The sequence below is a fragment of the Macrobrachium rosenbergii genome, chromosome 16 (assembly GCF_040412425.1).
Source record: "Macrobrachium rosenbergii isolate ZJJX-2024 chromosome 16, ASM4041242v1, whole genome shotgun sequence".
NCBI classification, from domain to species: Eukaryota; Metazoa; Arthropoda; class Malacostraca; order Decapoda; family Palaemonidae; genus Macrobrachium; species Macrobrachium rosenbergii.
The window spans coordinates 57,749,934-57,766,324 of NC_089756.1; the positions used below are offsets into that span (position 1 = coordinate 57,749,934).

Below are 16,391 nucleotides of genomic sequence, written 5' to 3' on the forward strand. Positions count from 1 at the left end.
ATCTCCGCACTCTTCTGCAATTTGCTGAGACATCCTCATGGTCTTAAGTACAACATCATTTCTGGTTGGTGGCATGGTAAGATTTTCCAGATACAGGACTCTCTGTTTTGGAAGAACATCCTCAGTTATCAGTGAGTTCCACCCAGTCCAAATTGGAGTAGGACGAGATTCCATAGACATCATCCACCGATAGTCTCTGTGCTCCAGTAGTGTCAGTTTTTGAGGCCTGGGCACAGAGTCACATCATAGGCAAACTTACTCATCTTGGACTTTTCCCTGTACCTATAGGGTTCAAGATTTCTCTCCTGGTGTGTGAATGATCGCCTAGTAGATCATGGTCTGGTTGTTTCTTGATGTGCATTTGAGGGTTCGGCATCTGTCACAGTAGTTTGGGTCTGCTCGCTGATATCCTGGTAACAAATACCCACTGTATTGTACAGGGTACCTGCCCCAGAGAGAGTCTCACATAGCTCATCGTAATTATCAAATGCCACTGCTGTGCAGAGACCTGGTGCTGAGGTCAGACCATCAGGAAGAAACTGTCTTTTATCCTGAATCGAGTAGCCAGCTCTATTTCATAGTCTTCAATTAGATGATAGCTCACTCTGTGTCCTAGGCAGTTCAGTATCTACTACACGTCGACTGCCAGTCAAGACCTTCATGGCAAGCCCCAGGCATAGTTGTCTTCCCGGTTTTGTTTTTCCTCTTGTTGTTATGAACATTATGTCATCTGCTACAGAATGAACATGTCTTCCTTTTTCTCAGTAAGATTTCCTTTTCCCCCCACAGAGGAGGACCGTTAGGAACCCAAGCAGCTGTGGTGGTGTTTTGCCATTTCCTGAGGCTAAGACTTCAGGGCTCAGTGGGTTTGGGAGAGAATTCTGACAGCTCATGGCCTCTAAGATAAGCGACCTCAGATAGAGAGCTGTTTCTTTTATCTTGTGACCACCACAGAAGGCAATGCCTATGGCGTCATCATGGGACAGGATCTGGTTGTGAACAACTGACCCTTGCTTGTTACTGGCCTTGGCAATTTTCAGCATAGGAAAGCTCTCAAGAATCTTGACTTGGAGAATTTGGGCTGAGTAATTTGACTGCTCAGATACTTCAGATACTTGAGATGTAGTGACTTCAAATGTTTCTGCACCTGGAACTTGAACCAGTTTCTCATTTATGTGATTTTGCAGTTCTTGAAAAGCCACTACATGGGAATTCCTCTTTAAGTGCTTATTTATGCAAGAATAGTGATATTTCACCTCTTTGGCAATCAAATCCAAATATGCGATCTTTGATAACATTCTATAATCCTTTAGAATTGAGGCAGCCTCTTTAATGTTCTCAGCTGCAGAGGTCATCTCACAAGCACCTAGTTGCTCTTTGCCTTTGTTTTTTCCTAGGGACTTAGTTGCATTGTCACAAAACAGACAAACGTGAGGGAGGACTCCAGTAGATGCTTTGGTAAAGAATTTTGTCTCAGATCTGGTAACTCTAGATGCTGTTTTTTTCAGGTACTGTCTATTTTCTGTTTTTGGGAACTGCAGTGAAATTGCTGTAACACTGCAAGTGATAACCGATGTTGTCATTATATTTGTCTGGAAGTTCAATGGCAAAGAACTTGGATTTCGCATGTAAGTTTTGTCTTTCTTTCTGACAAGAGAGCACATTTGTCCACGTTTCTTTAGTGAAAGACTTCACCTCCTCTGTGCTCTTTCCTTCCAGATGAAGGATGCAGGTCTTTTTTGGTAGATTAGGTGCCACATTTCCTCATCTGAAAATGAAAAACTTGCATGTCATGCAAACACCGACACCACCACTACCACCAAAGCATCTACATACATGCAATGTTAAACACTGTAGGCCATATTGTGCATCACATTCATATTATTACACCAAAGCAAAACTACCATGCAACACTACTGAAATATTAATGGGTGAGATACAAACGTACCACATTACATATGAATTGACTAGATAATACTTTATGTGGTAATTTCTGTAACAATGTACTTTTGATATAATTTAGTTTAATAGTTTATTCAAATATTTTGAGCTATTTTTAAACAATTCAGCTGTTAAATTCAATTATTATCCATTCTTATTCTACATTATTCATTAAGTAAATAATATTAGATAATAGAATTAATCAAATATTAGATTATTTAGATAAGTCAGATGGACTCTTGGACTGTGCAATATGTCTACACTAGACCGTAAAAAACATTGAAGATTGACATAGTTTCAAACTAATATAGTGAATTAATGGCAACAGACAGGTATACAAACTATACGGATTTAAAATCCTGAGATTTTTTCCTTTCAAAAACATCTGTTGAGAATGTTGGCCTTACGTTTTTGGTAAGCTACTGGAATTATCAATATAGAAACTGACTGGCATTTACATCGGCGGCCATCTTGAAATGCAAATTAGGGGATTATAAAAATTTAGAGCAAAAAAGTTCAAAGATTTGAAATCAACACTACAAATTTGTCTTTGGAAGTCCACTTTAGTGCCAATTTCCTCAGTTTATATGGATTTAGGCACATATTCTGTGAAACCAATCCCAAACAAAGCTGAAAACCGAGATGAACAGGTACCCAAGTTTAAATCAATACTGTGAAATAGTGTCTATCTTTAGGATTGTAAGGGTTGCATTTTTGAAATCCTCACAATTTTCTGCATAAGAAATACCCACTGAACCTTTTGGGCTCAAAAACATAAGTAAAAACCTCCATACCACTGGGACTGTATTAGGTAACTATTCACTTCCAGTCCGAAAAGACTATTATATCTGAGATATGAAAGTGTTAAAGAGTCAAATTGTTGCAAATTATTTGGAAGTTTGAAAGAACTCTAGGCAGATAGGCATTCTTTATATTAAAAGCTGAAAATGTACGCTACGTCATAAGTAAGAGTATTAGAGGATCGTGAATATCAGTTTACGTGCGCCTGCGGACACGCATTCTCACGCTGAGGTAGATAAGTGGGTCCTGTGTGGATGGTTAGATAGACTGAGCCAAGCGTTCGTCTTTTGTGATTTTTATCGGCAGCTTTTCTCATGGATCCAAGCAATATCTTTGAGATTTAAGATCACATACGCACACACACACACACACACACCTACGTACAAATACATTACGTCTATTTCCGATGTATAAACAAGCAATGTGAAAAATAGTAGTAACACTTTTTTGACAGTCTAATAAGGTTGTACAGACATGTGCTGTCAGAGCACGAATTTCCCTCATAAGGAATTCATCTCGCTCTTACACAGGGCGTAATCGGCAATTGTATTGAGCCTGACCCAGCCTCGTGTCTGAGAAAGTTTTCATACCAACCGTCTCTTGAGATCAGGATCCAGACAATGGATTAATTTCCTGATCGTGGATTTCGAAATCTATAGATTACGATTCTTTTACCGGTAAAATAGGGAAATATCTATCATCTTCCATGTTTCCCGAATTCTATAATTTGTTTCCACTCGAGAAACAAATATATTGTCATCTGAAGAGAGAAATGCTTCAAGTAATTAGTTTCCTCTCCCTCACCCACAGGGGTCAGGGAAAGACTATGTGTAATTATCCTGTCTGGGTGGTTCTCTGTAAATATATATTATTGTTATTAATTAGCTTAACGCGACCACCAAGTCACGCACTGAACCCCCTTCTAAAAGAAAAAAAGAAAAACGCCGGATACTGTGCTAGTTCTTCCTTTTACTGGTAAATCAACAAATAAAGCTTGTGCAGTTACATACACACATATATAGACACAAAATGGGCACATATGAACACACGTAGAGGTGACAATTATCAACACTTATCCTACAAAGATGGTGAATTTTGCATATATTTCCAGAATATTAATGGTACTTCTTAGTTAATTGATCGTAGTAGATTGAAGGTAGGTGGAGAAGGGCATGTTATAATGTAAAACCTCTGCATCAAACATTTCCCTAATGCTGTGTTGAGACCCATTAGCACTTGAGCAAGGAATGAGGTATATATATACTGTACTATATATATATATATATATATATATATATATATATATATATATATATATATATATATATATATATATATACATATATATATACATATATATATATGTATATATATATATATATATATATATATATATATATATATATATATATATATATATATATATATATATATATATATATATATATATATATATATATATATATATATATATATATATATATATATATATATATATTTCTACGAATGTCCAGGTTACTTACTTGATTCTGAGTGGCAACAGATGAAGGCAGGGAGTTCCTTTAATTTATTACACATCTGACTCAATATTAGGACAATTCGTAGACAAAACAAAGGAAATCTATGGCTTAGGGCCTTCTTCATGAGGGAATTTACATAAACTCATGGGTTCTCTTAACTAATTATATTTACATAAAAAACACAGATCAGAAGAATGACGAATTATGGAGTAGATAATAATAAGGGCCTGCTAAAATAATGAATCTTACACAGAATAAATATTCTACTCCGACGATGTCTTCTTAACAGGAACATCGTAGTGAGGGGATAGAAGGGGGACTGCACATGGATGGAGCAGAGAGATTCCACAGTCGAGGCATATCTGCAAATATATGCAAGACGGTTACTTGCAATAGTAATAAGACACTCAAAGGGAAACTGAGGAATGCACAGATGGTGCCAAATTACTCAGTTCAACATTAATGCATAATTACATTAACACTGAATGCTCCAACACAAATTACTGAAGGCGATCACACAATGAAAAAGAAAAGAAAAATCAGGCAGAGAAATAACAGGAATCGTGACCAGCTAAAAGAACCTTACTCTGGCACATTACCTTCATCAAGATGATGGTGTCCTCGTTCAGTAGGGTGCTGGCGATGGAGGAGGGAATTACGATACCACTGCAAAGTATAGCCTACTGGTTCGAGCCCCGGGGTCGAACGCATGTTTCAGAAGGACAGGCAAGGCAAGGACATCTGTCCTCGGGTCATGTTCTGAGCATTCTCTCTCTTGATTCTTGTTGCAGCATCTATAAATAACCTTCAGAGAGTATGCAGGGCATCTAACTAGGTGGTACAAAGGTCAATCTTCGTCATGTTTTCTATAATGACGACCACATGGCATCAGTCAACCCACATGGAGGGTTCAGAATGAGGTGGGGGGCGGCCAACTTTCTCTTTTTGGTTCTTCCCTTGCCTTGCTGGATGCAGAGAAGGTCTGCCGGTCAGCTGGAATTAGGCCTAAAAGCAGTCACTTTGAACAGAGAGAGAGAGAGAGGAGTTAGGCTTAACCATCTTGGGGGAATGAAGGAGAGAGTTTTATGTTGCAAATGTAAAAACGGGTGAGGTTGAGAGAAAACAGGTCCCATCCATGGAAATATATATATATATATATATATATATATATATATATATATATATATATATATATATATATATATATATATATACGTGGGCTTCAGAGCTTTCAACTCTTTAAGCTTTTGTTTATTAACATGATCATATATTAGGTCTTAATGAGATTTGGTAAGGTAGTTAAGAATGTTGAGACATATTTAAATGTTAATCAGTAGACTCTTAACTTTACCCCATACTTCATGGGTATTGTCAAAACTAAGGGATGTAGCATGTGTATGAACAATATTATTAACGTGTTCGGTGCAAAAATTCCCTGGTGATGAATAGTGAAAGGATTCATGAGTCCCAAACGTTGTGGGTGGTTCCTTCTTTTAAGTGGAAAGCATTCTGAAAAATATTAAAGTAAACATAATGTCGTTCAAGTAAGACATATATCAATCATTTCTCAAGTAATGGAAAAAGAGAGATGCAAAATAGTCATATAGGAAATACAGAATGTAGCGTGATGAATATAAAACATTGAATGTCGTAAAGTATATAGATACAAATGTGTTAATCCAGTATATCATTGTATTGAGCAAACTAAATGAAAGAGACTCGGATCCCTAGTAAAACTTGTTCTTTTAACTGAAATTAACCTAAACTAATAGTGATGACAAGTTTTGAGATCGGGTTCATGCAGTACAATGTAACGGCATGTCTAAAATATCATGAAGAAAATTTAGATTTTTTGTAATTAGCGTTTCACTTAAACAATAACTTGGATGGCATTTGTTAAGTTGACTAAGTTGGCTTATTAGCCACTGTTTCGTTTCTTTCATGAAATTTAACAACACAATTGTATGGAAAGCTCCTTTTCATTTGTTTATGTTTCTAATGAACGCAATGACACAGTTTTGCGACTGGACGACCGTCCGACGTCTTTAATTTTGATTTGAAGGGTCTTAGAAGCATGCAGTTTTCTGTAAATAACAATTATTAAGTAGTCCAGTACAAATAAATATGAATAACTGCAATTCAGTCTATTTCACATGAAGAGAAGAAATCTTGCTGTAGGTCATCTGGCAACATTGTCATTGTGTACGAAGGTTGTTTTCGTGTGACGACGGATTTTGGTCATTACGAACATATACCGATTCATCTGACGCTGCTAATAGGTGTAAAAGACCCCTACCGTCCATAGGGGCCTTCTACAAGCAGGTGAGTAACACAGAGAAGTGGCTGCGTTCAGTTTTTACCATATATAACCATTTTGTTTGGCAAGTGTCAGAGGAAATCTGTTGTCCGTCTGTTTCGAGACAATGGGAGTCGTTGGTTTTCTCACGCCTTTTGACAGGTGGATTTACATTGCATGTGTTGCTCATATTGAAAAAGCCAAGGAAGCACCAGTTATTTTAATTTGAGCCAGTTGTAATTAATAAAGGCTTCTTTGTAAGACACTGCAAGTGTCAGCCTCATTACGCTTGCCATTTGTCGAGTGTTGGCCAAGCCTTAGGTTAGGCTAGTTGCACTCTTGAGCTCTGGCCTCATTATGGCGAAATGTTAAGGGTTGGGTGACTTCATGGGTTTCAATACTTCCAGGGAATTGACTCTTATTGTTTCAGTAAGTGTGGAGTGGGTTTGGCACTTGGACAATATACCTGGGTAAATTCTACTCGTAGGTTAGATGATGCTGTGTAGGCCTAGAGTCTCTTTGGTCAATGTTATGGGTAGTTTGCAGAAGGACGGGATTGGGCTCTAAAGCTACCTCCGAGTGGAAGCTTGGACTGTTTCCGATGTTTAGGATAGTGTTACTTAGTTGGGAGGGTCCCGAGAAGGGCAGAGGTATTTCCAAGTAAGAACTCTGCGTGCAAATGACAAGAGAAAGACCGGACCGCCATCTCCTTGCTGTGGAGTGGTTCGCACATTCACAAGTCATGAGGGTACCGTATGTTTAAGAAGGGGATTGGCTTAGGAAACCTATAATAAAAGGAACTATACTAACCAAACATACCCTAACCTAGGTAGATCTAAGCCGGCTGTCTGCGGTGAGCTAGCCTACGGCAGTTGACGTTTTTCTATAGAACTTTACCTGCTGAACAAGAATTCAAGGTAATATTTTGGGGGCCAAATGTAATTGAGCTGTAATTTACCTTAGAAATGTAGCCAACGGTAAGGGGGACCCGTTGGGAATCAGGGTTTTGAGTAGGGGAAAACTTTTGAGAATAGCTAAAGGTAAGGGGGACTCATTGGGGATTTGAGGTTTTGGGTGGGGTGAGTAACTTGGGAAAAGGTTTGGACACCTTACTGTTGTGATTCCTGTTACATATGTCATTTGGAACACAAAAAACAAGAATAAAAAAAAGGATGAATAAATGGAGAGTGGGAGCCGTTCCAAAGGCGCTTTTAATGCATTACTATTACTGCTGATTTCCAGGCCCTATCACGCATGCGCGGTTTTACAGGCGAGCCAATCACGCGGCAGTGCCTCCAACAGTCCAACTGAGAGAGTATTGTAAGCCGGTGTTCCACGGTGAGCTAAACTGTGGCAATTGACGTTTTATTATGTTATTTTACTTGCTCTACAAGAATTTAAAGTGCATTACCGCTTGCCAGAACATACGAGCTTGCCAAGAATCATTCAAAATGTGGATAAGGCGCGCAGCGCCGTTCCACCACTCCCAAACTGAAAGCAGAAATGGTAATATTTTGCCGTTTACGTTTCTTCGCCCCAACCGAAAGCTCTGAATGGTGTCCAGTTGAGCTAGACTATGGCAGTTGACGTTTTTCTGTTATTTTACTTGTTTTACAAGAGTTTAAGGTAATATTTTGCCGGCTGGCTGTAGCTAAACTGTAATTTACCTTTGAACTGTATAGGTCGGGGCAGGGGACCCATTGGTACCATTGTGTAGCCTTCAAAGGTCAATTACATTTTAGTTACAGCCGACCGCCAAAATATTATTTTAAATTCTTGTTCAGCAAGTAAAGTAATGTAGGAAAATGTCAATTGCCATAGGCTAGGTCACCGCGGACAGCCGACTTAGAATTACCCTAACCTAACCTAAACTAGCAGCCCCTGTTCCCTGGTGAGGGAAACTCCACTTTTTACTAAAAACTCCCCTATAACCCTGCGCATGCTTGATAGCATTCCAGAATGGCCAACGCACAACTTCTGAGATTAATTACAGTTGACCAACAAAAAATAACGCTAAATTCTTAATGAGCAACCAGAATACTATAGGAAAAATAAATTTCGAAAGTAATACCCAGTGTGGAGCTCTTGCTTATTTCTACCAGGGCAAAGCCCCCCGGCCAGGTCAGGGCATGGCACCCAAAGTTAGGTTAGGAAGGTAGGGCCTGGTTAGGTGAGGACATAGCATTCTAGGAAAGGTTAGTTGTTCCGACACAATATACAAACCGTCAGTCCTTTACATTAGGAATTACTTTCAGCATAGGCTGGAAACGGTCGTTAAAATCTTGAGCAATTTGGTTAGGCAGTAACTACCGCCAGGTAGGCGGGAATACCCGCCTGCCCGGATGTAAACATTCCAGTTTGCTTTCAGCTGTCATGCGTTGCAGACGTGGTTTCGGATCTCTCTGCCTGACTGTTGTTAAGCTCTTATTATCCTGGTGGGATTTTTCTATGTAAATTACGTGTGTTTGATAGTTATTAATACAAACCCACGATTTGTGATAACCTTGCATAAGCTGTCGTTCCCCTGCACTGTCTTGAGTTTGACGGCCAAGCGTGTATTTAGAGAAGCGTAACTGAGTGGTAATGCTTCTCTTCCAGTAGCCCTTTATTTAGATACTGAAGGCATTCCCCTGTACAATCAGAGGTATTATATTGGGACGTAATATCTTTGCTCCCCTACATTGATCGGGACATAAGAGTTCCCTTCCCTTCTTGGGCTCCCGCCCTCTGTGTACAAGGGCATGACTACTTCCTTCCTACTTGTGCTGAGCGTTGTTTTTGCCGCCTGCACTTAGAGAGTGGGAAGTTGCAGGCATCATCTGTAAGTTCCGCCTCCACGGCGCCCTTGGTGGCCTCCCCTCCGTCCTTTTCTCTCCCTGTAGGTTTTTCCTTATCTCTCCTTTGGTAGAGATCTCTCTTTCGGCCTCTTCGCTTGCTCGTCAGGTGAAGACCGCTGGGGGGGGCGGCGGGCGGTCGTGCGACCTCTTCAAGGGTACCTCCTCTCACTGCGTAGGGCAGTTCCCCTTGTAGCGAGAGGAGTTTCCCTCTCTAATCATCTTTGTTTTTTCTTTCAGGTTGACAGTGAGCATCACAGACACAGCAGTAGTTGGCTGGAGATCTCGGGATATCTCGCATGAAGGAGTCCTGACGTTCATTTAGTGTTGCTTCAGGATCGACCACAGTACCTGGCTGGATGGCATAGTTCCACGTCGGGATTGTTCCGACTCTGTTCCCGCTGATGTGGATCGATTGCTGTCATTGCTGGCCTTCATATATGCTGTGGCAATCCCTCTGGCATATCTGTGGTCCATCTGCTCCTGTTGTTCCCTGTGTTATGCTCCTGTTAATTCGACAACAGTCTCTGGGCAGCTCTTCCTGGTCTCCTGACGCAGCCGTCCCGATTGTTCCTGTCACTGCTGGTGACTTTCATGTGATGTTCCTGGCCATTGCAGTAGCTCCTGCCTTTTGAACCGCTTCCGTAGCTCCTGCATCAGCTGTCCTGATCGTGCCTGCTGCTTCTCGTGGGTGGTTGTGCCCAGGACCACGTCCCTTGTGTTCCTGCCAGCTGCCTTAGAGGTTACGATGTCCACCATCCTGTAGAAGATGTCGGCGTGAAGGTGAGGGAAGTTGCCTTGTGGAAGTGACGTTCCTGGCCGTTGCAGTAGCTCCTGCCTTCCGAACTGCTGCCGTAGGTCCTGCATCGGCTGTCCTGATCATGCCTGCTGCTTCTCCTGGTGGTCGTGTCCCGGGCCTCTCCCACTGTGTTCCTGCCTGACTACCCTGAAGGTTACAATGTTTCGTGTCCACCATCCTGTAGAAGATGTGGGAGTGAAGGTGAAAGAAGTCGCCCTGGGGAAGTAGCTGCCGTCATCTTCATCTTATCTCCAGTTTTGTCTTCTGCTGCCTCTTCCCTTCCTGTTCCGAGGTCCAAGTGGGTCCCGGGAATCGGATAGACCTCCGTCGGTTGAAGGAGAGGAAGGCTGCTTCTTCCCCTTGATGCCCTTGGACATCTAAGGACTGCCTCCTTCCAAGGAGGCAGTGGGTCTCTCGTTGGCTCTTCCCAACCTTCGGGTAAGGAACCGATTCGCATACCCTTGGGTTTTGTGTTTCGGGAGCCGCGGGCGCACAGACCTCAGTTTGTGATCCCGCTCCCAGTCCTAGAGTTTCCGCCTGTTAAGACGGGGGGCTGCTTCAGGTGCTCATTCGGGAGCAGCTCCGAGTGCTTGAGATTCTATGGAATATTGAGTGTCCCAATCTGGTCTGCCCTCGTTGCCAGCCTTGGAAGTCTGCGTCTAAGACTAGTTGTGTGCCTGGCTCTTTCGATCTCTTAGGAAACTGAAAGCAGCCACTCCCAATTTTTGGGAGTCTTGTGGGTCGCTCGAATTCTATGAATCATGAGCGCTAATCATGAGTGCTCTCCTGACAAGAGGAACAGGACGAGAGAAAGTGCCGAGACACCCAGTTGTCTGGGCGCCAAGACGCCAGGTGTCTGGGCACCAAGACGCCAGGTGTCTGGGCGCCGAGATGCCACGTGTCTCGATACTGCCCGCCAGCTGCTTTGGTTGCTCGGCTGGGTTTCATCCTTGTATCTTGAACCTTAGGGTTCGATCATGCAGGATAGCAGACACAGAATTCCTCTTTGAACCTGCTTCTGGAGGTGCCTCAGCCTCAAAGGAGTTTAGAGTTCAGGAAACTAGCAATAGTTCACGGCAGACGAGTTCCGATTGTGTTTGCGCGATTGGCTTGGCTCGGCTCGGCCCGGCCCCTGGTCACGCTTACAAGACTGGCTCAGCTTGCTCTCCCCGCCCAGCCCTTGGTTGCGCTTGCAAGACTGGCTCGGCTCGGCTTGCCTCGCCCCACCTTGCCTGCCTCCAGTCCACCGCATACCACCCAGCGGGATCGCGTTCACGTGATTGGCTCGGTTCAGTGTGGCTCGGCTCAGCCCTACTCTGTTTTTTCCGAATCGGGTTCTCGGCTTTGTTTGAGCGAACTTTTTGCTCTTCCCAGGAAAGCACTTTGCCTTGCACAAGCACTCTTCCCGTGTGGCAGTCATCTCCTTCAGTTGATTATCACTCACAGTCTGCCTCTCCTGCTGGTCTTGCTGGAAGGACAGGTAGGGGTACCCTTTCTCTTCACCTGTTCTCTTTTCCTCTTGAATGTTCCGAGAGGCGCGAGACGGACAGAGAGAGCTCTTTGGAGTTCGGCTTCCTGGTGTGCTTTGAGTGTTTGTCCCCCGAGGAAGGTTTCATGGGATCTGTCAAGGCTCCCTCCAGGGGGAGAGGTACAGGAGTTTCATGCTTCGGAAGCAGCGAGGGTCTTCCTCTTCAAGTTGCAATCGCCCTCGTTTTTCAGAGAACTTCACGCCGATTCGTCGGCGCAAGGATCCCTGGGACAGGACCATGACTCCTCCAGTGAATAATCTTCATCACTCGCAACCCTTGCAGTTCCCGAGGGGCCAAGAGTGTCGAGGGCCGCTGCGGTCCTTGCTTCCAAGAGCGTTCTCGACCAGGTGAATGCTTTTCTTCAGAGGAGTTCATTCAAGTTGAGACACCAAGCTTCTCCCCTGCCTTGACAGAATACGAATTCTTCTTGCCTCGGAGGGTCTTGCCGACTGCAGTTCTGTGGGCAATTTTGGTACTAAGAAGATCTCCGGTTTCGTAAGTCCCGAGTTGGCTCGACCCTTAGGAACGAACCTTACTTGGTTCTGCCTTTCTCTTGCAGAGATTTGCCAGATACCTTGGTAATCAAGGTTCGTACCAGGGCACTGCCTTGTCCTTTGGACAATGGTCAAGACCTTTGGGTCTTAGTCATCTCGACTCAACCTCGAGTTCAAGCCAGCCCCCCCTCAACTCCTAAGAAGTCCCAGGCTTCGATAGAAGATTGCGGAACAAAGCCCTCTCCTTCCCTTCTAGGAAAGTGCGCATAATTGTGTCTCTTTCCACCCTCTTTCCCATAAGGGAGGAGGGAAGAGAGATCGACCGGGAAGAAGTTCTCCTACTGCAGATTCCTGGATGAAATGATACTTATCAAGTCTCTGGAGCTGGCAGCAACAGTGCCGAGACCTGGGAATAGAGTCCTTCAGGAGAAGTATCTATTTCCCTTAGGTCTCTGCAATTCTTTTCATTCCACTTCCTCTCCCGTGCTCCCGATTCGGGAAATGCCAGCCCGCCTAGAGCTAATTGTCTCGGTATGGCAGAGAATGGAAGCCTGCTTCCATTCCTCCGTCCTTCTTTCCTATTTGAAGTATGAGGAAGGAGTTAGGCTAATGCTTGATTGAAGGAACCTTTGAATATGTTTGCATATTCCCCTCACATCATGTGTCTACTTATGGATTCACCGACTGAGGAATAGGCGCACACCTGTAAGACTTAGTCTTGAAGGTGTGTGGCTGAGACGATTAATACCTTCTCATCACCATCCTGGGCTCAAGGCAGCCTTCTGGCCTTCGAGAATTCAGGATGAGTTTTACGACACTCGCTGGTTCATTGAACAACAAACCACAGTAGTGGCATTTGTCGACAAACAAGAGGGAATCGTTTTTTCCTCCTGTTTCATCTTTCGACATTTACAGGTACTCGAGTGTTCTATAGCGCACTCGACATCTCAGTTAGCCAGATGCATCCCCTAGTGGGGATGTATTGGCAGGAGAGTTTGGCCTCAGGTTTGAGTGATCGGGACAGAATGTGCTGCTCACTCGAAGATTCACGAAGAGACTGCTCGACTGAGAAATCCCTACCGTCTTTCTGTTGCCTCCCTGCACAAGTCGGTAGTTTTTTCTCGCTCCTTCATACCAGACCCAGGTGCCTCTACGGTGAGGCATATTGTCTTTCTGGGAAACTTAATATCTAAATTTTTCCCTCCTTATTTGTTTTGCTAGGGGTTTTCAAGCATCGCTCACCCCGAGTTACAGACAAATGCCGGAAGACTTCTCCTTTTGCCTGACCTGATAGCCGAGGCATTGAGAAGAGTTCTGCTTGACCCAACCTCCTGTAGCAGCTACACAAGAAGCGGTTCTTGAGGCATTACATCTCTTGTGTGTTCATGACTGGGAGGCCTTCCAGCTTCCCTTGCAAGCATAGGCTTTCTCGCCGAGCGGCAGCGTCTATAGCTGGATATCTCTTGAAGTCCTCTGCAACACTCCCGGGGACTGGAGCCGTCTTCGCTGGTGGGTGTCGTTGCAGAACTCCCTCTCGGGTCAGAGTTGCTCTTCAAGTCTGGACTTCCTCGTCTTCTCCGCCAAAGGTTGATTCTTTCCCTTTCATTTGTGAAGAACGTAGGCCCTTGCAACCTAGTCTTCTATCTGAAGTATCCTTCTTCTCTGCAGTCTAGATTTAGCTATGGATGAGAAGCTTCTTTGGTCTTGCTGTCCCAGGGAACTGTTCCCTGGGTGGCATGTGACTCTCGTTTAGGGTTCCTGTCCCATGCTGCACGTGCCCTTGCAAGAGTCGTCAGATAGAGATGTGTCCTCTTAGGACCTTCTCTCATCTTGCTCCGGCCTTGGTGTTTAAGATGGAAGAACAGGTGAAGGGGATCAATACCTCAACTCCTTCTTGGATGTCATAGGTGGAATCTGAATCCTTTGGCATCTATTGTCAGATTCGAGTCCTTCTTGTTCCCCTCCTCCTTAGACTTTGTACCGAGGATCCAGATCATTCGTTATTTTGTCCTTTAGGGAGGTGTAGTATTTTCTGAAAAGGCTCGACGCTTCTAACCTGGATGTCATCAACATTTTTGCTAGTACTCTCTCTCCCATATTCCTCCTGGCTTTGTGAAGCGATCGAAGGAGGTACTCGGCAGCTGACGACGATGATACAGGTACCTTCCACCCGAGAGCTCACAAAGCCGATGGCTTGGTCCATCCCTCGCATTCCAGAAGTTTCTGTCGGTCTGGAAGCAAGACATGGTCTCATAGACCACACTCTTGTCTTCCTATTGCCTTGCCCACAGGCTCTTGGAACCTTTTTTCCTTGGCCCTGTGGTGGCTACTCAACAAGTTGTGTTTTCTTACTTGGCTCCTTCAAGAGGACGAGTAGCATCTCGCCTAAGGTGTTGGTTCTGGAAGTGAGAAGGATACCGAGAGTGACTGGCCCCTCTCCCTCCTCCTTCCCCATCCTTCTACTTCTCCTCCTTCGGGATGAGAATAGGACTCGAACCAACACGTGCTGGACTTGGTGCTGATGTGGTAAGACTGCACATCGAGCACCCATTCTATTTTTCTCCCAGAATCATAGAAGCAATTCCACTCCTTCCTCCAGCAAGGGGAGGAAGGAGAGTCTGGCAATAAGGGAAACCCTTTCTCAGCGTTTCTCTACTGTCTCCGACTCTAAGATTCTTCCAGCCTATTTTGTATGAGTCACGTTTCCTCACTTATGCGAAAAGGTCCAGTATCTGACATTTGATCTTGCAGTTCCTACACTCCGATCAATATGTCAGAGGCTCAGGTACTCCTCCTCACTCTTTCGACTAGGAGAAGTAGCCCAGATGTGCAGACCTCCAGTCACTTCAGGAGACTCACTCAGATTCCTCCCTCCAACCAGTAAGTCTTCCTAATGTAGAGGACCGACAGTTTGTACATTGTGTGGGAACAAATCACAATTTTTGAAAGTAAATTGTATTTTTCCTAACTATACAAACCTGAAGTTCTTTACATTACATATTATGCCCACCTTATGCCGCCCCTCAATCTGAACCTGGACCGAAAGGCAAACTGGAGTGTTTACATCCGGGCAGGCAGGTATTCCCGCCTACCTGGTGATAGTTACTGCCTAACCACCTTGCTCAAGAGTTTAACAGCCGTTTCCAATCGACGCTGAAAGTAATTCCTAATGTAAAGGACCTCAGGTTTTTATAGTTAGGAAAAATACAATTTACTTTCAAAAATTGTAATTTTTTTTTTTGTCACTGTTACTATCAAATCTATTGGCCTAAGTGCTATTGCTGAACAGATGTTAAATATGATTGTATTGATGAATTTTGTTTTTGGTTTGTGATAAAATTAATATACTTTTTAGTTTAAAATGCTTGGTTACCCCATTGCAACCTAGATTGAGACACTAGTCATGGTAAAGATACTTAAAGGAACGTGGTGTTTACAAAGCTGCCCTCGACCCCAACCTAACCTAACCTAAGGCATTATAAATCATAGGGATACATTCGCCTTTATTTTTTAGGTTAATTGCTGTCCTTTTTGTTCCATTTCCCACAAATAGGCCTAGTGGTCTGCTGCTGGACCTTCTTGTTCCAGCCTAATCTGACTTGAAACGGTTTCCCGCAGAAGTCCCCAATTAATGTTTGACAGATTTTATGATCAACCAAAGATTTACAGAATTAAATTCATTTTTCATAATCACAGAGAAGAACAACAGGAAACCTTGTTTAATATTCAAAATTACCTACTTCCTAGGTATTTGCAGAGATGATAACCATTACACATTCAAATAGGGCATTCTTTCTTGAACATTGTGTTTTCTGCATAACATTTCACTGACTACATGTCTAGGTTAAGTTACTTGCATGAAGTTTATAGAATAGGTGCTCTTGAGATTTTATATGTACTAAGTTTAAAAATAATAACAAATGTGGATTTATGTTATGATGCTCATAGAAATATGAGGAGCCTTTAAAACCATTCAACAAGGTTAATTAATTTCCCCCCTTATCCAACGAGTCTGGGGTATCCCAGTGAGAAGTGGGGTTTTATGTTGGGAGGAGGGGTAAAAACCACAGATCAGTGCCATGCAGTTGTCAGAAAGATGCAGTGCAATTGCCAGAAAGGTGCAGTGCAATTGTCAGAAAGGTAGGAAGTACGTTACCACATATAATCTGCTAAAAAA

The 16,391-nt window shown here is 43.3% G+C and overlaps 1 protein-coding gene across 18 annotated transcripts in view; it reads left to right on the forward strand.

Moving 5' to 3' along the window:
• Nucleotides 1–6,062: 6,062 nt before the first annotated feature.
• Nucleotides 6,063–16,391, forward strand: part of mri (mrityu) — a 483,153-nt gene continuing 472,824 nt past the window's right edge. For 3 of the 18 annotated variants that reach the window (XM_067119173.1, XM_067119176.1, XM_067119177.1), the window contains exon 1: nucleotides 6,629–6,720. In XM_067119173.1, the coding sequence (XP_066975274.1) occupies nucleotides 6,686–6,720 (35 nt within the window). In that variant the 5' untranslated portion in view covers nucleotides 6,629–6,685. Of the gene's footprint in view, nucleotides 6,585–6,628; nucleotides 6,721–16,391 lie in introns of those variants that run through there. The other 15 variants (XM_067119174.1, XM_067119181.1, XM_067119185.1 and 12 more) reach the window with 10 other exon arrangements.